The sequence below is a fragment of the Anomaloglossus baeobatrachus genome, chromosome 11 (genome assembly GCF_048569485.1).
Source record: "Anomaloglossus baeobatrachus isolate aAnoBae1 chromosome 11, aAnoBae1.hap1, whole genome shotgun sequence".
Taxonomy (NCBI): Eukaryota; Metazoa; Chordata; class Amphibia; order Anura; family Aromobatidae; genus Anomaloglossus; species Anomaloglossus baeobatrachus.
The window spans coordinates 193,799,648-193,824,056 of NC_134363.1; the positions used below are offsets into that span (position 1 = coordinate 193,799,648).

At 53.8% G+C, this 24,409-nt stretch overlaps 1 protein-coding gene across 3 annotated transcripts in view; it reads left to right on the forward strand.

The window, feature by feature from the left end:
• TMEM45B (transmembrane protein 45B) overlaps window positions 1-19,035 on the forward strand; it is a 46,186-nt gene extending 27,151 nt beyond the window's left edge. For all 3 annotated transcript variants that reach the window (XM_075327082.1, XM_075327084.1, XM_075327083.1), the window contains exon 6: window positions 14,235-19,035. In XM_075327082.1, the coding sequence (XP_075183197.1) occupies window positions 14,235-14,352 (118 nt within the window). In that variant the 3' untranslated portion in view covers window positions 14,353-19,035. The remainder of the gene's footprint in view (window positions 1-14,234) is intronic.
• Window positions 19,036-24,409: the final 5,374 nt, after the last annotated feature.

The following is a 24,409-nucleotide window of genomic DNA, read 5'->3' on the forward strand; positions in this document are numbered from 1 at the left end:
AGCCCCACATGCAGCACACGCAGTGTACACAGCCCTAGCCTTGGCAGCCTTGCGTTTTGCGGATGACATGTTGCTGCCTCCTCAGAGCGATCTGGGAATACAGCCAGGAAGCGACCTCACAGTGCAAGAAATAAGAAAATATATATATACACACTGAGGCACTAGAGGGGCCAGCTAAAAAGCCGCTTACCGCCCGCTTAAGAGCGGGTGAGTGGTCTTCCAAAGCCCCCTAGTCCAGGTCTCCCAGAGCCTTGCGTCCTTCCTCCAGCCAGACATGCATGTAATGGCTGCCGGCGTCCTGAGAGAGGAGGGGGGGCGGGCCCTGGGCGTTCCTGACTAAGAGCGGGAAGCCTGCTTCCCTCTGTGCCTAGTGAGAGGGCTGGAGCATGTAAATCAGGCTCCAGCCCTCGTCGCTGCCGTGAAACAGCGTCTCTCCCCTACCCTGATTGACAGGGTGGGGGCGGGAACGAATCGGAGCTGCCGGCGTCCTAGGCCGCAAAAGCCGGGGACTAGATTTATAAACGCCACCGCCGTAAAAGCGCGGTCGGCGTGTCCCCGGCGAACTAAAAGTCACAGCAGCGCCGCCGGTCCAGCGGGGGTCGGCGCTGCGTTCCCACACACAGAAAAGTCCCCCAGTTAAACTGTAGGAACACTAGCTCTAGCGTTACGGTCCCCGGCGCACTACAACACCCAGCCAGCCCGGAGTGTGTCTGTGCCTGCCGGGGACACAGAGTACCTGTATGATGCAGGGCCATGTTCCTGATGGTACTCCTGCTCGGCATCCACCAGGTGCTATGGGTCTGTGGATGGAGCCCGGCGTCAGAGCTTTGAGGCCGGCAGGATCCCACTTCCACAGAGCCCTACAAGGGGATGTGGAAGGAAAACAGCATGTGGGGCTCCAGCCCCTGTACCAGCAATAGGTACCTCAACCTTACAACACCATCCAGGGGTGAGAAGGGAGCATGCTGGGGGCCCTATATGGGCCCTCTTTTCTTCCATCCGAAATAGTCAGCAGCTACTGCTGACTAAAATCTGTGGAGCTATGCGTGGATGTCTGACCTCCTTCGCACAAAGCTTGAAAACTGGAGTACCCGTGATACCACGGGGGGGTATAGCCAGAAGGGGAGGGGCCTTGCACTTTTTAGTGTAGTGCTTTGTGTGGCCTCCGGAGGGCAGTAGCTATACCCCAATCGTCTGGGTCTCCCAATAGAGCGCTGAAGAAAGCATGGTTTACAAACAGGTATGCAATTCACTCAGTTACCTTGTGCGTCTGGCCACAGGGGGGCGCTGTAGACCAGGTTTCTAGGATCCTTCCCACAGATGTTTCCTACACGTGCCCCCAGCGAAAGACCGCTGGAAAATGGCCGAAGTAGGGTTATCAACCTGGACAAATCCAGGTCCCCTCCTACCTTCGTGACCTCAGAGGGAGCACTGCTCCACCCCTGGCTGGAGTTATGGACAAAATCCACAACATGGAATATGGCCATAACTTTGCCTGGGAGCGTCGTAGGCGGACGCCAATGCTCTCATTGTGACAGTTATGAATTTAGCTACAGAACGAGGGGACTCACGACCTGTCTGCCAGTTCCCCATTGGCTGATATCACGCCTGGGGCATTTCCCAATGTCCTGCTCCCATAAAAAGGGTGTGCCGGCATCGTCCGCATGCGGAGACACCATTTTTATGGTTGCCATATTTATCGGAAATATGGCTTGCGAGATATGAACCATTTTTTACTGGAGTCGTTCTGTCTGGCTATTTCCATAGCCTTGCTAATGAGATACAACTCTTGTTACAGGGTGACGGCAGGGAGTCATCCTGTGTCCATTGTTCCCACACCACCTCATCTCCATATCACAGGACATGGCCATGGAGGTGTAAGTGGAACACTGAGAACAAGAAGGGAGGGGGCACTGCCAGGGAGTGATGAGGGATTATGACTGGAGTCATAATTCATCTTCATATCCCGGGATTTGCCTCACACCTCCCCCCTTTTGAGGGCGCTAGGGGGCAGCACACTCCGGTGTTCCCCCGTGCGCCCGTCCGCGACCTCTCCTTGTCGGGACAGCCCGTCTGCGTTACCGTGGTCACGGCCCCTTTTGTGGCGAATGGTGAAGTTGTATTGCTGGAGCGCAAGGCTCCATCGCAACAATCGCCCATTCGTCCCAGAGACGGTGTGCAACCAGCTGAGGGGATTGTGGTCCGTCTCCACGATGAAGTGGCGCCCGTATAGATAGGGTTGCAGACGCTGCAGGGCCCACACTATGGCCAGGCACTCCTTCTCCATCGTGGAATAGGCAACTTCCCTTGGTAACAGCTTCCTGCTCAGGTACAAGACTGGGTGCTCTTGGCTCGCAGAGTCCACCTGGCTGAGCACCGCACCGAGGCCGAAGTCACTGGCGTCGGTCTGTACTACAAACGGCCGCGTGAAGTCGGCTGCCTGTAGCACGGGCGGGCTGGACAGGGCGTCCTTTAGGGCCCGGAAGGCTGTCTCGCAGTCCATTGTCCAATCGACTGCAGAGGGCAGCTTCTTCTTGGTGAGGTCCGTCAAGGGCTTTGCCAGGCTACTATAGCATGGAACAAACCTCCTATAGTACCCAGCGGTCCCCAAGAAGGACATCACCTGCTTCTTGGTCCTGGGGGTGGGCCAGGATGCGATGGCTTCCACTTTCTCAGGCTCGGGCTTCAGTGTTCTCCCACCTACCCGGTGACCGAGGTACTGGACCTCGCTCATGGCCAGCTGACACTTTCCCGGCTTGATGGTCAAACCTGCCCGGTGGATCCGCCTGAGCACCTGGGCTAGATGCTCTAGGTGGTCCTCCCAGGTGGGACTGAAGACGGCAATGTCATCCAGGTACGCGGCCGCGTACCCTTCAAGTCCCTTGAGCAGGGTGTTGACCATCCGCTGGAAAGTGGCAGGGGCATTCCTCATCCCGAATGGCATCACCGTGGACTCGTATAGTCCAAATGGGGTAATAAAGGCAGAGCGTTCCCTGGCCTTGCGAGTCAGGGGGATCTGCCAATATCCCCGGCTCAGATCCATGATGGTCAGGTACTGAGCCCCGGCCAACTGATCGAGCAGGTCATCGATGCGTGGCATTGGGTACGCATCGGCGACCGTGACCGCATTGAGCCCCCTGTAGTCCACGCAGAACCGAGTGGTTCGGTCCTTCTTAGGGACGAGGACTACAGGCGAGGCCCAAGCGCTGTTGGATGCCTGGATCACCCCCAGCTTCAGCATCTCGTCAATCTCCTGGCGCATGTGTTGCTGCACCTCCAGGGAGACCCGATATGCTGAACGCCGGATCGGGGGATGATCCCCAGTGTCCACGTGATGGACAGCCAAGTCAGTCCTTCCGGGCTGGTTGGTAAACAACCCCCGGAAGGGGAGGAGGGTGGCCCACAGCTGGGACCGTTGGTCTTCCAAGAGCTGGTGGCCAACCTCCACATCCTCAATGGATCCGCCTGCCCTAACCTGGGCTAGCATATCCAAGAGGGTTTCCGCTTCTCCCTCCTCGGGCAGGTTGCACACGGGGAGCGCACATGCCTCCCGCTCATGATGTGCCTTCATCATGTTCACATGGAAGGGCTTCCGCCTTCCACGGGCAGGGTCCAGGGTGACCAGGTACGTTACAGGGTTGAGCTGCTGGTACACGAGGTATGGGCCTTCCCAGGCTGCCTGAAGCTTGTCCTGTGGTACGGGGACCAGTACCCACACCTTTTGACCCACTTGGTAGGTCCTCTCACAAGCGTTCTGGTCGTACCAACGCTTCTGATCGGCCTGGGCTTGAGCCATATTGTCGTGTACCAGTTGCGTCAAGGCCTGCATTTTGTCCCGGAAGCGCATGACATACTCGATAACCGACACTCCAGGGGTGGCCAAATCCCCTTCCCAAGCCTCTTTCACCAGAGCCAGGGGGCCCCGCACACGTCGCCCGTACAGGAGCTCAAACGGTGAGAATCCTGTTGAGGCCTGTGGAACCTCCCGGTAAGCAAATAACAGGTGTGGGAGATACCGCTCCCAGTCACGCCCATGGGAGTCGACCAACATCTTAAGCATCTGCTTTAAGGTGCCATTGAACCGCTCGCACAGGCCATTAGTCTGTGGATGGTACGGGCTGGCCACCAGATGTCGCACCTGGACTTGCTTACAGAGGGCCTCCATCAGCTGGGACATGAATTGGGTACCCCGGTCAGTGAGCATTTCCTGGGGAAAACCCACTCGGGAGAAAATCTCCAGCAATGCGGTGGCCACCTTGTCAGCCCGAATGGACGACAAGGCCACTGCTTCTGGGTACCGGGTGGCATAGTCCACTACCGTCAGTATGAAGCGTTTCCCGGAGCTGCTGGGGATGGCCAGCGGGCCGACCAGATCCACAGCCACCCTCCTGAAAGGCTCATCGATGATTGGCAGAGATACTAGTGGGGCTTTGGGGCGTGGCCCCGCCTTCCCCACTCTCTGAGATGTTTCACACGAACGGCAGTAGGCAGCCACATCGGCCCCCATTTTTGGCCAGTAGAAATGCTGGTTTAACCTGGCCTTGGTCTTAGCGATCCCTAGGTGTCCGGCCATCGGAATCTCATGTGCGATCCGCAACAACTCCGTCCGGAACGGATAGGGTACCACCAACTGTCGGTCCCTGGGCCACGCCTCCGGTGAACCCTGCTGGACCGTGGCCCGGTACAGCCGTCCTTGGTCCCAGACCACTCGCTCCGGGTCCGAGTCCGAGGGAGGCTGTGCCGCCTGCTCCTTAAGAGCTTTCAGGCTGTCGTCAGCTTCTAACGCTGCCTGAAACCCCTGACTAGATGTGGCCAGAATCGACGAGACTGTCACATCTTCGGTCAGTACCCCGGGACCTGTGTCCTGGCCTCCACCTGACTCGGCTGCCACTTGGTCAGAAGGGGAAGAGCTATCGGACCTCCGGGAGGCCCCTTGGCTTCCAGCACTCCCACTGCGGGTGACAGCGGCCACAGCCGCTGCGACCGTGGGTCGTGCCTGCTCCTCCTCCGTTCCTGACCAAGTCGCCGGTTCAGGCAGACCTACCTGGCTTCCTGACACCCCGGTTGTGGGGGAACCATGCACCGAGATCTTACCTGGGAGCACTTCCGCTCCTGGACCGGCCCCAATCTCACCTGCCTGTTCCCCTCCTGCAGCAACAGAACCCCGCTGTGAAATCTCTGGGGACCCCACATTTGCTGTGGTAGCCCCCACCCCACACACTGGTCCTCCCCCTGCAGCACCCTGCTCTCTGCTTATCCCTGCAGAGGGCAACAGATCCCAGCTCACAGGCTGGTTACTTGTAGAGGCATTGTCACACCTTTCTCTGACCCCCTCCCCTGTCACAGCTGCAGCTGAGTGTGTGTCTATGGTGTCTATGCAAGCAGAAATATCAGAGTTCACTCCCTCCTCCCTTACATCATTCATAGATAACACATTAACATTGTTAGGAGTCATGTCAGTACGGGCTGAAGGTTCAGCCCTTGGGGGGGGCCCAAACTGGGAGGTTATCTGCCCCAAATCTGTCCCAAGTAGCACGTTTGCAGGGATCCGATCAGTTACCCCCACCTCCCTCACCCCTCGCCCTGCGCCCCAGTCCACATAAATGTCAGCAACAGGCAGCGCCGGGTCAATGCCTCCAATCCCGGAGACAGCGAGGGTTTTTCCAGGGATCAAGTCTTGGGGGGACACCATCTCAGGCCGCACCAGAGTCACCTCCGAGGCGCTGTCTCGCAGTCCTATGGTCACAGACCGGCCGACGGTGACAGGTTGGAAGCTGTCCAGGGACCTACCACCACCCCCACCCACACAATACACCTTGGGCGGCCCTTGGGACGGGGACGGAGCCGGGGCCTTGGGACGCTGAGGGCACATGGCCTTGAAGTGTCCAGGTAGGTTGCACTGGTGGCACCGTCTTGGTTCCGCCACGGGCCTGGAGAGGGGAGTTGAGGGGGACACCCCCTGCAGTCTAGGGGCAGGTGGGGCAGTCGCCGAATTCATCTTACCCCCTCTCCAGGTGCTGCTGGTGGCCGCTCTCCTGGCCTCAGGGGCCCGGTTGTTGGTGTAGTCATCGGCAAGGGCAGCTGTAGCCGTGGACCCCTTTGGCTTCTGGTCTCGGATGAACTGGCGGAGATCCTCAGGGCAGTTCCACAAGAGTTGCTCCGTGATGAACAAGTCCAGGATCTCCGGTCCGGTGGAAAGCTGCAGGCCTTGGGTCCAGTGGTCGGCAGCTCGGGCAAGTGCCCGCCGGTGGTCAGCCCAGGAGTCCTTTGGTCCCTTCTGTAGGCTCCGGAACTTCTTGCGGTAGGACTCTGGAGTGAGGTTGTACTGTTGGATCAGGGCCCGCTTGATGGTGTCGTAGCCCTGATCTGCCTCAGCAGGCAAGTCCCCAAGGATATCCAGGGCCTTACCCCTTAAACGGGGGGTCAGGTATTTGGCCCACTGGTCCTTGTCCAGATGGTGCTGCAAGCAAGTCCGTTCAAAAGCAGTCAAGAAAGAGTCCAAGTCTCCATCCTTCTCCAGCACTGGGAAGTCCTCAACACGGACCTTTGGAAGTTTGGTGTCTTGAAGGTCACGTGTGGCTGATGAGGGCCGGAGCTGAGCTAGCTGCAGCTGGTGGTCACGGTCTGCCTGTTGCCGTCGCTCCGCAGCCTCACGCTCTGCCTGGCGCTCTTCACGCGCTGCCTGCCGCTCTGCCCTGCGCTCTGCCAGGAGTTCCTTGTAGCCCTTCTGGTCTCCAGCCTGGAGAAGGGCCATAGCCATTTGAAGAAGGCTATCCGAGCCTCCCAGGCTCGGTGGAATGGCACGTGGTGATCTGCGGCACGCTGCAGAGCTAGGCGATTCACTGTCCCTTTCAGAGCGGAGGGCTGGCATCTGGCTCGTTGAGGAACCTTGGGTGAGCTCCTCCTCATTTTGTCCAGCAGTGCCAGGTTGTGCAATGTCCTCTGCAGAGCTGTTCTCTGGCGTCGAGCTCCTGGAGGACTCGTGGGCAACCTCCTCATTACTGTCCACAGCACCGTCCTCCCTCTCTTCGGCTCCTGCCTTAGCATTGGCCAGTTGCATAGCTCTGCTCCTGGTGCCATCAGCCATTCTTGCAGACTTTTGGTCACTGACACAGAACTGACACCTGATGCCTCCACACACCTTACAGTATCTGCACTCTGACACTCTAGTGTTGAGCTGGTCTGAAGACCCCAGCAGCCACAGCTGCTGCAGGCAGTCTTTAGTGTCTGGGAGTATGGGTCTCACACTCACACACACTATTATCTCGATCCCACCGCTATGCCACCAATATGTCACAAACCACCGGGGGGTCACTCAGAAATCCCCCGCGCTGGCTACCAGTACGTCACAATCGGGGGGTAACAAGTGGGGGTCACCCCTCCTTTATACCTCCCGACCGACAGACAGAGCACGTGACGCGCTCTCTAGCGCCCCTCTTATAGTCAGGCCAATTATGGAATTGCCCGACAATAAGCAAGGAGGCCGCTATACTACTTATGCCGATTATTGAAGGGTCCCCGGTGAGAGTAGGGTATATATTCCCCCGACCTCCGCGGGCGGAATATATAAAATCTCCCCGAATCTCACTGGCCTCCCCACAATAATCCTTGGCACAAACTCGCTGCCACCAACCGCTTCACGGTAACTATTAGCCGAACACACAGACGTGGGATTCAAGATCGAGATAACAGAACAGCCCAAGATTAATTATATAATTTAATCAGCCTAAAGCACACTAGAAACTACAATATATACAATAGGGAATCTACAGAATATACATATGTCAGAGTACAGTTACAGACAAAGCATGGTTTACAAACAGGTATGCAATTCACTCAGTTACCTTGTGCGTCTGGCCACAGGGGGGCGCTGTAGACCAGGTTTCTAGGATCCTTCCCACAGATGTTTCCTACACGTGCCCCCAGCGAAAGACCGCTGGAAAATGGCCGAAGTAGGGTTATCAACCTGGACAAATCCAGGTCCCCTCCTACCTTCGTGACCTCAGAGGGAGCACTGCTCCACCCCTGGCTGGAGTTATGGACAAAATCCACAACATGGAATATGGCCATAACTTTGCCTGGGAGCGTCGTAGGCGGACGCCAATGCTCTCATTGTGACAGTTATGAATTTAGCTACAGAACGAGGGGACTCACGACCTGTCTGCCAGTTCCCCATTGGCTGATATCACGCCTGGGGCATTTCCCAATGTCCTGCTCCCATAAAAAGGGTGTGCCGGCATCGTCCGCATGCGGAGACACCATTTTTATGGTTGCCATATTTATCGGAAATATGGCTTGCGAGATATGAACCATTTTTTACTGGAGTCGTTCTGTCTGGCTATTTCCATAGCCTTGCTAATGAGATACAACTCTTGTTACAGGGTGACGGCAGGGAGTCATCCTGTGTCCATTGTTCCCACACCACCTCATCTCCATATCACAGGACATGGCCATGGAGGTGTAAGTGGAACACTGAGAACAAGAAGGGAGGGGGCACTGCCAGGGAGTGATGAGGGATTATGACTGGAGTCATAATTCATCTTCATATCCCGGGATTTGCCTCACACCACCTTAGGGAGAAACCCCGGAATCAGGCGCAGCACTACCTTGTCTTGGTGAAACACCAGGAAGGGAGCTTTGGATGACCGCGCTGCTAGCTCGGACACTCTCTGAAGAGACGTGACCGCTACCAAAAAGGCCACTTTCTGTGAAAGTCGAGAAAGTGAAACATCCCTCAGAGGCTCAAAGGGCGGCTCCTGGAGAGCAATTAGTACCCTGTTCAGATCCCATGGGTCTAACGGCCTCTTGTACGGAGGGACAATGTGACAAACCCCCTGCAGGAACGTGCGTACCTGAGGAAGTCGTACTATGCGCTTCTGAAAGAAAACAGACAGCGCTGGGACTCGTCCGTTAAGGGAGCCGAGCGACAAACCTTTTCCCAAACCAGATTGCAGGAAGGAAGGAAAAGTAGGCAATGCAAATGTCCAGGGAGACACTCCCTGAGCAGAGCACTAAGATAAGAATATCTTCCACGTCTTGTGGTAGATCTTGGCAGACGTCGGCTTCCTAGCCCGTCTCATGGTGGCAATGACGTCTTGAGATAATCCTGAAGACGCTAGGATCCAGGACTCAATGGCCACACAGTCAGGTTCAGGGCCGTAGAATTCAGATGGAAAAACGGCCCTTGGGACAGTAAGTCTGGCCGGTCTGGTAGTGCCCACGGTTGGCCGACCGTGAGATGCCACAGATGCGGGTACCACGACCTCCTCGGCCAGTCTGGGGCGACGAGGATGGCGCGGCGGCAATCGGAGCTGATCTTGCGTAGCCCTCTGGGCAACAGTGCCAGAGGGGGAAAACACATAGGGTAGCTGGAACTGCGACCAATCCTGAACTAAGGCGCCTGCCGCCAGAGCTCTTTGATCGTGAGACCGCGCCATGAAAATCGGGCCCTTGTTGTTGTGCCGAGACGCCATTAGGTCGACGTCCGGCCTCCCCAGCGGCTACAGATTTCTTGAAACCCGTCCGGGTGCAGAGACCATTCCCCTGCGTCCATGCCCTGGCGACTGAAGAAGTCTGCTTCCCAGTTTTCTACGCCCGGGATGTGAACTGCGGATATGGTGTATGCTCTGTCTTCCACCCACATCAGAATCCGCCGGACTTCCTGGGAGGCTTGCCGACTGCGTGTTCCGCCTTGGTGGTTGATGTATGCCACCGCTGTGAAGTTGTCCGACTGAATTCGGATCTGTTTGCCTTCCAGCCTCTGCTGGAAGGCTTGCAGGGCAAGATACCCTGCCCAGATTTCCAGAACATTGATCTGAAGGGTGGACTCCTCTGAAGAGAGTCCTTGCCCGTCTGAGAAAGGGGTACGTTCCTGTCTAGGGACGTCGATTTCCCATCCCATTGGCGAAGAATGTCCTATAGAAGTGGACGCAGATGAAACTGCGCGAAAGGGACTGCCTCTGCATGAGGCGTCTTAAGGGGTGTGACTGGCCTTGAAGGAGAGACTGCACCCCCGTCTGTAGTGAACGCTGTATGTCCAGCGGGAGCTGCACTATCGCTGAGAGAGTGTGAAGCTCCATGCCAAGATATGTCAGCGATTGGGTCGGTGTCAGATTTAACTTTGAAAAGTTTATGATCCACCCGAAACTCTGGAGAGTCTCCAGCGCCACGTTCAGGCTGTGTTGGCATGCCTCTTGAGAGGGTGCCTTGACAAGTAGATCGTCCAAGTAAGGGATCACAGAGTGACCCTGAGAGTGCAGGACTGCTCCCACTGCTGCCATGAACTTGGTGAAAAGCCGTGGGGCTGTCGCCAGACCGAAGGGCAGGGCTACGAACTGAAGATGCTCGTCTTCAATAACGAATCGTAGCCAACACCGGTGCTCTGGAGCAATCGGCACGTGGAGATAAGCATCCTGATGTCTATTGACGCTAGGAAATCTCCTTGAGACATTGAGGCAATGACGGAGCGGAGGGATTCCATCCGGAACCGCCTGGTTTTCACGTGCTTGTTGAGCAGTTTTAGGTCCAAAACGGAACGGAAAGAGCCGTCCTTTTTTGGTACCACAACCAGATTGGAGTAAAAACCGTATCTTGTTCCTGAGGAGGAACAGGGATTACCACTCCTTCTGCCTGCAGAAGAGCATCGGCTCGGTCGGGAGGTGAGGAAGTTCTGAAGATCTAGCCGGAGGACGAGAACAGAACTCTATCCTGTACACGTGAGACAAAATGTCTCTCACCCACCGGTCTTTGACCTGTGGCAGCTAAATGTCGCCAAAGCGGGAGAGTCTGCCACCGACCGCGGATGCGGAGAGAGAGGGCTGAACGTCATGAGGAAACCGCCTTGGTAGCGGTTCCTCCGGCTGCCTTCCTTGGGCGTGATTGAGCCCGCCAGGAATCTGCGCCTCTCTGAGCCTTTTGAGTCCTTTTGGACGAGGACAATTGGGACCTGCCCGAGCCTGGGAAGGACCGAAACCTCGATTGTCCCTTCCTCTGTTGGGTGTTGTTTGATCTGGGCTGGTGTAAGGAAGAGTCCTTACCCTTGGACTGTTTAATGATTTCATCCAATCGCTCACCAAACAGTCTGTCACCAGATAATGGCAAACTGGTTAAGCACTTTTTTGGAAGCAGAATCTGCTTTCCATTCCCTCAACCACAAGGCTCTGCGTAAAACCACGGAGTTGGCGGACGCCACTGACGTACGGCTCGTAGAGTGCAGGACAGCATTAATAGCGTAAGTCGCAATGCAGACATTGCGAGGTTAAGGACGCCATCTGCGGCACAGATGTACATGTGACAGTGTCCACGTGCGCAAGACCAGCTGAAATAGCTTGGAATGCCCATACGGCTGCGAATGCCGGAGCAACCGACACGCCGATAGCTTCATAGACAGAATTCAACCAGAGGACCATCTGTCTGTCAATGGCATCTTTAAGTGAAGTCCCATCTCCACTGCAACTATGGATCTAGCCGCAAGCCTGGAGATTGGGGGATCCACCTTTGGACACTGGGTCCAGCGCTTGACCACGTCAGGGGGAAAAAGGATAACGTGTATCCTTAATACGATTGGAGAACGCTTATCTGGATAAGTGTGGTGTTTCCGGATTGCTTCTCTGAAGTCAGAGTGGCCAGAAAAGTACTCAATATACGCTTGAGATACTGAAAAGGGATTTCTCCTGCTGTGAAGCTGACTCCTCCACCGGAGGAGCTGAGGGAGAAATATCCAACATTCCCTTGATGGACGCTAGAAGATCATTCACTATGGCGTCACCATCCGGAGTATCCGGATTGAGAGCGGTCTCAGGATCAGAGTCCTGATCAGCTACGTCTGCCTCATCATACAGAGAGTCCTGCTGGGACCCTAACCAGTGACGAAGCCGAGTGCCGCTCCCAGCGAGCTCGCTTAGGCTGTCTGGGACTGTCGTCCGTGTCAGAGCCTGCGCCCTGGGATGCATGGGACCCCCCCGGAGCACTGATTTGTTCCAAATGAGGGTGGCCAGGGAGCATTGTATCAACATTGCCCATGGTCCGTCTGGACTGCAAAGTCTCTAAGATGTTAGTCACAGTCACAGACAATCTATCAGCCGAAACTGCAACTCCGTCCCTGTCCCTGGACAGGGTTCACAGGTGGTTCCTTTGGCCACCTCTAGCAGAGACCCCGGCTGACCAAGTGCTACAGGGGAGCATTGCACACAATGGGGACAGTGGAACCTGCCGTGTGGAACAGTATCACGTGCAGTACAAGCAGCATAGAAAGCCTGTGCCTTGGCACCCTTGCTTTTTTGCTGCTGTTGTCTAGCCATCTAGAAGTATATAGCCAAGAATAGCGACCGTACAGTGCAATGTATAGCATACAAGCAGAAAGTACAAATGAACACTTCAGCACATGCAGTACAAGCAGCATAGAAAGCCTGTGCCTTAGCACCCTTGCTTTTTTGCTGCTGTTGTCTAGCCATCTAGGAGTATATAGCCAAGAATAGCGACCGTACAGTGCAGTGTATAGCATACCAGCATAAAGTACAAATGAACACTTCAGCACATGCAATACAAGCAGCCTAGAAAGCCTGTGCCTTAGCACCCTTGCTTTTTGCTGCTGTAGTCTAGCCATCTAGGCATAAAGTACAAATGGCATTAGTGGGGTCAGCACTTCAGGTGCTGCTTACCGCCCGCACAAAAGCGGGTGTGTGGTCGCCCGAATCCTGTGACTGGTTGCCCAGAGCTGGTCTCCCTTCTCCAGCCCAGACTGCGTGCAGGAATGGCTGCCGGCGTCCTGTGAAGAGGGGCGGGCCGTGGGCGTGCCCCAGACAAGAGCGGGAAACTGGCGTCCCACTGTGTCCAGTGAAGGGGGCTGGAGAATGCAAAGCAGACTCCAGCTCTCGGCGCTGACTTTCTGTACAGCGTCCCGCCCCTCCCCTGACTGGCAGGGCTGGGGGCGGGAACGAAGCGAAAACTAGGCCGCAAAGCCGGGGACTCGAGTAATAAGCGCGGCCGTCCTATGTGCACGGCCAGCGCGGAAGTCCCCGGCGCACCACAAGTCCCAGCCGCGCCACAGTGTAAAACACCCCGCAGCGGCCGGCGCGGCAGTTTCTAATACATAAATTCACTCAGCTAAGCTGCAGTGAATAATAGCACAAGCGCTCCGCGCTGTTGTCCCCGGCGCACTAGCACTCCCAGCAATGCTGGTGTGTGTGTGCGCGATGTGTACGGGGACACAGAGTACCTTAATGTAGCAGGGCCCTGTCCCTGACGATACCCAGCTCCATATCCAGCAGGTTCTCCGGGTCTGTGGATGGAGCCCGGTCTCAGTGCCTGGAGACCGGTAAGATCCCACTTCGCCCAGAGCCCTGAGGGGGGATGGGGAAGGAAAGCAGCATGTGGGCTCCAGCCTCCGTACCCGCAATGGGTACCTCAACCTTAACAAACACCCGACAAGAGTGGGGTGAGAAGGGAGCATGCTGGGGGCCCTAGTATGGGCCCTCTTTTCTTCCATCCGACATAGTCAGCAGCTGCTGCTGACTAAAAACAGTGGAGCTATGCGTGGATGTCTGACCTCCTTCGCACAAAGCATGAAAACTGAGAGCCCGTGATCCCACGGGGGGGTGTATATGCAGAAGGGGAGGGGCCTTACACTTTTTAGTGTAATACTTTGTGTGGCCTCCGGAGGCAGTAGCTATACACCCAATCGTCTGGGTCTCCCAATGGAGCGCCGAAGAAAAAAAATTTTTAGCAAGAAAAATCCACATGTAAAATCCGTCAGTGTGAACTTAGCCTAACACAAATGGTGTTTCTTAAAGCTTCAGTTTTGTTTTATTGCACTGCTGGCGTGGTGCTTTATATCCAAGTCCCTGCCCCCGCTCTTATACTCACCCTCCGTCGTCTTCTAGCCTCATCGCTCCGGTTTCCGGCACCTTGTGACCAGTTGCAGTGTTTCATGGAGTGCGCTGGAGATCACTCTATGAGAGCCTTGTCCTGGCTCTCATAGACTTGCATTGAGCGCTTGTGACATAACTTCTGCCCAGTCAAAAGATACAATCACAAGATGGCGCCGTGGGCCCGGAGCAGTATCAGCAGATGATTGGAGATGACAGAGGGCGAGTGTAAGACCAGGGGCATGGAGTTAGATGTAAAGCAGCACCCCAGTACTGAAAACCACCAAAACTAGAAAGGTGATTTACTGGTGATGAGGAAGAGCAGATATTCACGAGTGACTCCGGTAATGGAAACTGCTCTTGTTTCAGGTGTGTGAGAAGGAAAAGTGTCCTGGCCGGAGACGTGACCATCGGGATCCGGAAGATCAACTCCAGTAATCACAGCGAGGCTCAGGCTGCTCTGCTCGCGGCCTCCGATGAGGAATGAGGCTAGGGGCATGTTCACATCACAGTATTTCTCATGTGTGCGGCCCCCTGGAATCAGAGGATACTGACCATAGACTGGAATAACGCCATCCGCACCACCGCGGTACAGCTCTGCGCCTCTATCCTGTAAAGACAAATCAGTGTATTGCATCCGTGAACAATGGACAAAAACAGAAAGTTACAGAGAAAACACCCCCGGCCTCCTGAGCCACCGACAACGTGCCCCCCTTGCCTCCTGAGCCACCGACGTGTCCCCCCGGCCTCCTAAGCGAATGTGCCGCCCCCCCCGGCCTCCTGAGGCACCGACAACGTGCCCCCCTGGCCTCCTGAGTGAATGTGCCCCCCCCGGCCTCCTAAGCGAATGTGCCGCCCCCCCCCGGCCTCCTGAGCCACCGACAACGTGCCCCCCTGGCCTCCTGAGTGAATGTGCCCCCCCCCGGCCTCCTAAGCGAATGTGCCCCCCCCCACCCCCACCTCCCTGAGCGGACGATGTGGCCTCCTGTGCTGGCATGCCCCCCCTTCGCCCCGCCCCTTGAGCTGACAACAGCGGCCGCTGCTCTGCAATGAAGGATCCTTTCTGCTCACGTCGAGTGTGAATACTCCCAGCATGGACCGCACGATGCGTCATCTGTATATCACCCCGGGGAGTGACCGCAGGGGGCAGTCACCTTTTGAACAGATTCCACTGTTTTGCGTTTTAGAGGAAGGTCACCTGCCCTCCGCGATTGTGGATTATATTAAGACAATGACTGACACCGCAAGAGATTCAGCAGAAACTGCACACAGCGATGGGATCTTGTACCAAAAATCTCTTGTAAACTTAGTGCTGAGCTATAAAGTGATAATCGTTGGTGCAGAAACATCGGCTCGTCCGCTCACCCATCATCTATGTAATTAAAGGGTTGTCTAGTCTGGGTGTTGCTGATCAGTCCCTCCAGATCCCCTCCTCCAGATCCCCTCCTCCAGATCCCCTCACTGCTCCCATCTAACAGGGGTTTGTGTCGTGATCTCACATTGTGCGTGTAGCATCACCGCAGTCTACACTTCACAAGTTTGGGGTCAATTTTGTCTTTTCCATGAATCTCCTCCTGTTATTTATCAGATGAGCTGCATAATGAATAGAGAATCTCGTGCAGACAGTGACGAGGTCAGGAATAATGGTTTTTACATGTAATAATAATGTTCTCCTCACACTTGGCTTTCGGCACAGATCGCTCCTTTGCACAATTCCAGCTTTGCAGATCTTTGGCATTCTAGCTGGTAATTTGCGGAGGTATCTGGAGATATTTCGCCCCATGCTTCCGCCCTCCACAAATTGGATTGGCTTGATGGGCACTTTTTGGTACCATATGGTCACGCTGCTCCCACAACAGCTCTATAGGGTTGAGGTCTGGTGACAGGGCCCCTCCATTACAGATAGATACCAGCTGCTGCTTCTTCCCTAAATAGTTCATGTAGAATTTGGAGGTGACTTTGGGTCATTGTCCTGTTGTGGGATGAAATTGGCTCCAATCAAGCGCTGTCCACAGGGTATGGCATGGCGTTGTAAAATGGAGGGATAGCCTTCCTTATTCAAAATCCCTTTTACCTTGTACAAATCTCCCACTTTACTAGCACCAAAGCAACCCCAGACCATCACATTACCTCCACCATGCTTGACAGAAGGCGTCAGGCAGTCTTCTAGCATCTTTTCAGTAGTTCTGCGTCTCACAAATGTTCTTCTGTGTGATCCAAACACCTCACACTTGGATTCGTCTGTCCATAACACTTTTTTCCAATTTCCCTCTGTCCAATGTCTGTTCTTTTGCCCATATTAATCTTTTCCTGTTATTAGCCAGTCTCAGATTTGGCTTTTTCTTTGCCCCTCTGCCCTGAAGGCCGGCATCCCGGAGTCGCCTCTTCACTGTAGACGGTCACACTGGTGTTTCACGGGTACTATGTAATGAAGCTGCCAGTTGAGGACCTGTGAGGCGTGGATTTCTCACACTAGAGACTGTAATGTACTTGTCTTGTTGCTCAGTTGTGCAGCGCGGCCTCCACTTCCCTCTACTCTGGTTACAGCCTGTTTGTGCTCTCCTTAGTTGTGCAGTGCGGCCTCCACTTCCCTCTACTCTGGTTACAGCCTGTTTGTGCTCTCCTCAGTTGTGCAGCGTGGCCTCCCACTTCTCTCTACTCTGGTTAGAACCTGTTTGTGCTCTCCTCAGTTGTGCAGCGCGGCCTCCACTTCTCTCTACTCTGGTTACAGCCTGTTTGTGCTCTCCTCAGTTGTGCAGCGTGGCCTCCACTTCCCTCTACTCTGGTTACAGCCTGTTTGTGCTCTCCTCAGTTGTGCAGCGTGGCCTCCCACTTCTCTCTACTCTGGTTAGAACCTGTTTGTGCTCTCCTCAGTTGTGCAGCATGGCCTCCCACTTCTCTCTACTCTGGTTACAGCCTGTTTGTGCTCTCCTCAGTTGTGCAGCGCGGCCTCCACTTCCCTCTACTCTGGTTACAGCCTGTTTGTGCTCTCCTCAGTTGTGCAGCGCGGCCTCGACTTCTCTCTACTCTGGTTACAGCCTGTTTGTGCTCTCCTCAGTTGTGCAGCGCGGCCTCCACTTCTCTCTACTCTGGTTACAGCCTGTTTGTGCTCTCCTCAGTTGTGCAGCGCGGCTTCCACTTCTCTCTACTCTGGTTACAGCCTGTTTGTGCTCTCCTCAGTTGTGCAGCGCGGCTTCCACTTCTCTCTACTCTGGTTACAGCCTGTTTGTGCTCTCCTCTGAAGGGAGTAGTACACACCGTGGTAGGAGATCTTCAGTTTCTTGGCAATTTCTCCATGGAATATCCTTCATTTCTAAGAACAAGAATAGACTGTCGCGTTTCACATGAAAGTTCTCTTTTTCTGGCCATTTTGAGAGTTTAATGGAACCAACAAATGTAATGTTCCAGATTCTCAACTAGCTCAAAGGAAGGTCAGTTTTATAGCTTCTCTAATCAGCAAAACTGTTTTCAGCTGTGCTAACATACTTACACAAGGGTTTTCAAGGCATTTCTAAACATCCATTAGCCTTTTAACACAGTTAGCAAACACAATGCACCATTAGACACTGGAAATGGGCCTCTATGTAGATATTGCATTAAACTCCAGACGTTTGCAGCTGAATTGTCATTTACCACATAATGTATAGAGGGGATTTCTGTGTAATTTAATGTTAGATATTTCCTTTTTTTTTAATCTACGTGACCCTAGACTTTTGAACTGTGGGGTACCTCTTATTAAAAATCCTTACATCTGTTAAACAATTATATAAGCCCTTGTTCTCTTTGTGCTGCTCGCTGCCGAGGTTATCAGCCAACGCTGCGCTCTAAAAGTGGCCGGTCTCCTAGGCAATGAGCGCGCACTTCAGGATACAGCAGCATTGGAGAGCACAAGTGGCTCCGCCGGGCCGAGCTGCACTCCGGAAGATGAGAAAAAGCCTTAAAGTTGCTTTATAAACTATTTCATGGATTGTTAACCTCTTCATGACACATGACGTACTGGGTACGTCAAGGATCATGACACTGTAATCCCCGCGCACATGGCAGCTGATTTGAACAGCTGACGTGTCTGCCAGGCACGAGTGGATCCGCTATCCACTCACACCTATTAACCCCTTACATCTCGCTGTCAAAATCTGACAACACAATGCAACAGTGGGCCGCAGTAAGCATTTACCCACCCAGCGCCATCGGAAGTCAAGTGACATGATCACATGACTGCCAATGGTTGCAATGGTAGCACAGGGTCATGTGATGACTCCTGTAGCTACCATAAGTCACTTTCACTCACTGCCGGCAGACTGCCGTGTATGAGAGTGAAGCAGCATTTCTGCAGATCAGAGCAGTGCTGCTCTAATCTACAGAAATGAATGGGCGATCAGACTGCTGATCCTTGGTCCCTTAGGGGACCTAGTAAAATAAAAAAATAAAAAAAAAAAAAAAAATTGCAAATCATCCCCCCCATTGAAAATGAAAGGGTTAATAAATAAAAAAATTATATATACATACATACACATTAGGGCGGCACGGTGGCTCAGTGGTTAGCACAGCAGGCTTGCAGCTCTGGGGTCCTGGGTTAAAATCCCACCAAGCACATCATCTGCAGGGAGTTTGTATGTTCTCCCCGTGTTTGCGTGTCTTTCCGCCCACACGCCAATAACATACTGCTAGGGAAATCAGATTGTGAGCCCCAATGGGGACAGTGTTGTCATTGTATGTAAAGTGCTGTGGAATTAATAGCGCTATATAAATGAATAATTATTAATATATTATTTGGTATCGCCGCGTTCAGAAACGCCTGATCAAAATATAAAATCAATTAATCTGATCAGAATTTTTTTGCCTCTATGCCGTTTACCAAACGCCAAAATTAAGTTTTTTGGTCGCCACTAATTTTACGCAAAATGAAAAACAGAAAATCAAAATGTAGCATCTGTGCAAAAATGGTGCCATTATAAACATCAGCTCGAGACGCAAAAGATGAGCAGTCACTGAGCCATAGATCCCAAAAAATAAGAACTACGGGTTTCGGAAAATGGCGCAAAACATGCGCCATTTTTTGGGGACAAACTTGTGATTTTTTTTTTAACCCCTTAGATAAAAGTAAAGCTATACATGTTTGGTGTCTACGAACTCGCACCGACCTAAGACATTACACCGACACATGACTTTCACCATACAATGCACACAGTGAATAAAGAAGGGAATTTTGTTACTTACCGTAAATTCCTTTTCTTCTAGCTCCTATTGGGAGACCCAGACGATTGGGTGTATAGCACTGCCTCCGGAGGCCACACAAAGCAATTACACTAAAAAGTGTAAGGCCCCTCCCCTTCTGGCTATACACCCCCAGTGGGATCACTGGCTCACCAGTTTTAGTGCAAAAGCAAGAAGGAGGAAAGCCAATAACTGGTTTAAACAAATTCACTCCGAAGTAACGTCGGAGAACTGAAAAACCATTCAACATGAACAACATGTGTACCCGAAAAACCACCAACAATCCCGAAGGACAACAGGGCGGGTGCTGGGTCTCCCAATAGGAGCTAGAAGAAAAGGAATTTACGGTAAGTAACAAAATTCCCTTCTTCTTCGGCGCTCCATTGGGAGACCCAGACGATTGGGACGTCCAAAAGCTGTCCCTGGGTGGGTAAAGAAATACCTCATGTTAGAGCTGCAAAGACAGCCCTCCCCTACGGGGAGGCAACTGCCGCCTGCAGGACTCTTCTACCTAGGCTGGCGTCCGCCGAAGCGTAGGTATGCACCTGATAATGCTTGGTAAAAGTGTGCAGACTCGACCAGGTAGCTGCCTGGCACACCTGTTGAGCCGTAGCCTGGTGTCGCAATGCCCAGGACGCACCCACGGCTCTGGTAGAATGGGCCTTCAGCCCTGATGGAACCGGAAGCCCAGCAGAACGGTAGGCTTCAAGAATTGGTTCTTTGATCCATCGAGCCAGGGTGGCTTTGGAAGCCTGCGACCCCTTGCGCTGGCCAGCGACAAGGACAAAGAGTGCATCAGAGCGGCGCAGGGGCGCCGTGCGGGAAATGTAGATTCTGAGTGCTCTCACCAGATCTAACAAATGTAAATCCTTTTCATACCGGTGAACCGGATGAGGACAAAAAAAAAAGTTCGGATCCCATGGATCTAACGGCCGCTCGTACGGGGGGACGATATGACCAAACCCCCTGCAGGAACGTGCGTACCTGCGGACGTCGTGCTAGACGCTTCTGAAAAAAACACCAATAGCGCCGAGACTTGCCCTTTAAGGGAGCCGAGCGACAAGCCCTTTTCCAACCCAGATTGCAGGAAGGAAAGAAAAGTAGGCAATGCCAATGGCCAGGGGGACACTCCTTGTACAGAGCACCAGTAAAAGAAAATCTTCCACTTCCGTGGTAGATCTTAGCAGACGTGGGCTTCATAGCCTGTCTCATGGTGGCAACGACCCCGTGGGATAATCCTGAGGACACTAGGATCTAGGACGCAATGGCCACACAGTAGGTTCAGGGCCGTAGAATTCAGATGGAAAAACGGCCCTTGGGACAGTAAGTCTGGCCGGTCTGGTAGTGCCCACGGTTGACCGACCGTGAGATGCCTGTCGCCAGAGCTCTTTGATCGTCATGAAAACCGGGACCTTGCTGTTGTGCCGATTCGTGAAACCCGTCCGGATGCAGAGACCATTCTCCTGCGTCCACTCCCTGGTGACTGAGGAAGTCTGCTTCCCAGTTTTCTACGCCCGGGATGTGAACTGCGGATATGGTGTATGCTCTGTCTTCCACCCCTAGCCGAATCCGGCGGACTTCCTGGGAGGCTCGCCGACTGCGTAGTCCGCCTTGGTGGTTGATGTATGCCACCGCTGTGGATTGTCAGACTGAATTCGGATCTGTTTGCCTTCCAGCCACTGCAGGAAGTCTTGCAGGGCCATATGCAATGCCCAGAGCTCCAGACAATTGATCTGAAGAGTGGACTCCTCTGAAGAGAGTCCTTGATCGTCTGAGAAAGGGGGACGTTCCTGTGTAGGGACATCGACTTCCCCTCCCATTAGCGAAGAATGTTCTATTGAAGTGGACGCAGATGAAACTGCGTGAAAGGGACTGCCTCTGGATGAGGTGTCTCCTTGAAGGAGAGACTGCACCCCCGTCTGTAGTGACCGCTGTTTGTCCAGTGGAAGCTTCACCATCGCTGAGAGAGTGTGAAACCCCAAGCTAAGATATGCCAGCGATTGGGTTTAACTTTGAAAAGTTGAGGACCCACCCGAAACTCTGGGAAGTCTCCAGCGCCATGTTCAGGCTGTGTTGGCATGCCTCTTAAAAGAGTGCCTTGACAAGTAGATGGTCTAAGTAAGGGATCACAGGGTGACCCTGAGAGTGCGGGAGTGGTCCCACTGCTGCCATGAACTTGGTGAAAACCCGTGGGGCTGTCGCCAGACCGAAGGGTAGGGCTACGAACCGAAGATGCTCGTCTTCAATAACGAATCGTAGCAAACGCCGGTGCTCTGGAGCAATCGGCACGTGGAGATAAGCATCCTGATGTCTATTGATGCTAGGAAATCTCCTTGAGACATTGAGGCAATGACGGAGCGGAGGGATTCCATCCGGAACCGTCTGGTTTTCACGTGCTTGTTGAGCAATTTAAGGTCCAGAACGGAACGGAAGGAGTCGTCCTATTTTGTCACCCCGACCAGATCGGAGTAAAAAGTGTCTCTTGTTCCTGAGGAGGAACCGGGATTACGACTCCTACTGCCTGCAGAAGAGCCTCGGCTCGGCCGGTGAGGAAGTTTTTGCGACAAACTGTCTCTCACCCACCGGCCATTGACCTGTGGCAGTTAAATGTCGCTAAAGCGGGGGAGTCTGCCACCGACCGCGGACGCGGAGAGAGAGGGCTGAAAGTCATGAGGAAACCGCCTTGGTAGCGGTTCCTCCGGCTGCCTTCTCCGGGCGTGATTGAGCCCGCCAGGAACCTGCGCCCCTCTGAGCCTTTTGAGTCCTGTTGGACGAGGGCAATTGGGACGTGCCCGAGCCTGGGAAGGACCGCCTCGACTGTCCCTTCTCCTGATGGGTCTTGTTTGATAGCTGGGGTAAGGAAGAATCCGTACCCTTGGACAGTTGAATGATTTAATCCAACCGCTCACGAAACAGTCTGTCACCAGATAAAGGCAATCTGGTTAAGCACTTTTGTGGAAGCAGCCTCTGCTCCAATCCCTTAACACTAGGAGCGTAACAACACGGAGTTGGCGGACGCCACTGACGTACGGCTCGTAGAGTCCAGGACAGCATAAACAGCTTGAGTCGCAATGCCGACATTGCGAGGTGAAGGACGCTACTGCGGCCAAGATGTACATATGACCGCGTCCCTCTGCGCAATACTAGCTGAAATAGCTTGGAGTGCCTCTATGGCTGCGAATGCCGGGGCAACCGACCCGCCGATAGCTTCATAGACAGATTTCAACCAGAGGGCTATCTGTCTGTCAATGGCATCTTTAAGTGAAGTCCCATCTTCCACTGCAACTATAGATCTAGCCGCAAGCCTGGAGATTGGGGGATCCACCCTTGGAGCGCTTGAGCACGTCAGGGGGGAAGAGACAACGCGTATCCTCAATACGGTTGGAGAAACGCTTATCGGGATAAGCGTGGTGTTCCTGGACTGCTTCTCTGGAGTCAGAGTGACCAGAAAAGTACTCAATATACGCTTGAGATACCGAAATAGGGATTTCTTCTGCTGTGAAGCTGACCCCTCCACTGGAGGAGTTGAGGGAGAAATACCCAACCTTCCATTGATGGACGCTATAAGATTATTCACTATAGCGTCACCATCCGGTGTATCCGGATTGAGAGCGGTCTCAGGATCAGAGTCCTGAACAGCTACGTCTGCCTCATCATACAGAGAGTACTGTGATGAAGTCGAGGGCCGTTCTTAGGGAGCTCGCTTAGGCCGTCTGGGACTGTCGTCCGTGTCAGAGCCTGCACCCTGGGATGCATGGGACCCTCCTGGAGCCATGATTTGTTTCGAAATCAGGGTGGCCAGGGGCATTGAATCAACATTGCCCAAGGTCTGTCTGGACTGCAAAGTCTGTAAGATGTTAGTCATAGCCACAGACAATATATCAGCGGAAACTGCAACTCCGTCCCTGTCCCTGGACAGGGATCACAGGTGGTTCTTTTGGCCACCTGTAGCAGAGACCCCGTTGAGTAATTGCACACACTGGGGGTCCTGGAACAGTCGCATGCAGTACAAGCAGCATAGAAAGCCTGTGCCTTGGCACCCATGCTTTTTTTTTTTTTTTTTTTTTTGCTGTTGCTGTCTAGCCATCTAGGAGCATTAGCCAAGAATAGCGACCGTACAGTGCAATGTATAGCATACAAGCATGAAGTACAATAAACACTTCAGCACATGCAGTACAAGGAGCATAGAAAGCCTGTGCCTTGGCACCTTTGCTTTTCTGCTGCCGTTGTCTAGTTATTCAGGAGCATTAGCCAGGAAAAGCGACATACAGTGAATGTATAGCATACAAGCATGAAAATAACCACTGCAGCACATGCAATCCAAGCAGCATTGAAAGCTTGTGCCTTAGCACCCTTGCTTTTCTGCTGCTGTTGTCTAGTCATCAAGGAGCATTAGCCAAGAATAGCGACATGCAGTGAATGTACAAGCATGAAAATAAACTCTGCAGTACATGCAATCCAAGCAGCATTGAAAGCTTGTGCCTTAGCACCATTGCTGTTTGCTGCCGCTGTCTAGCCATCTAGGCGGGTAGACAGCCAAGAATAGCCCTTACAGTGCAATGTAAAGCATACAAGCATAAAGGACACATGACACTGCAGCACATGCAAGACAAGCAGCATATAGAGTCTGTGCTTTAGCACCCCTGATCTTTTGCTGCTGTTTCTAGGTCTGCATCCTGAATAGCGACCGTACAAAAGTACAACAGGACACTTCGGCATTAGTGGGTCAGCACTTTAGTTGCCGCTTACCGCCCGCACAAAAGCGGGTGTGTGGCGCCGGAATCCTGTGCTGGTAGCTCAGTGTCTCCGTTTTCCCGCTCTGCGTGCCGGAATGGCTGCCGGCGTCCAGAGGAGAGGGGCGGGCCGAGGGCGTGCCCGAGACAAGAGCGGGAACCCGGCGCCCACTGTGTCTAGTAAAGGGGGCTGGAGAATGCAAATAAGGCTCCAGCCCTCGGCGCTGCTATAGAACAGCGTCTCTCCCTGTCCCTGAGTGACAGGGTGGGGGCGGGAACGAAGCGGCGCTAGGCCGCAAAAGCCGGGGACTAAAGTTAGAAGCGCCGCCGCCGTAAAAGCGCGGTCGGCGCGTCCCCGGCGCACTACAAGTCGCAGCTGCGCCGCCGCTCCAGGGGCGGTCGGCGCGGCGGTCCCCACACGTAAAGTCCCCCAGTAATCTGCAGGGACTATAAGCACAGCGCACAGCGCTACAGTCCCCGGCGCACTAGCACACCCAGCAAGCCTGGAGTGTGCGTGGCCTGCCATACGGGGACACAGAGTACCTGAAAGTTGCAGGGCCTTGTCCCTGAACGGCACTCCCGCTCCACATCCAGCAG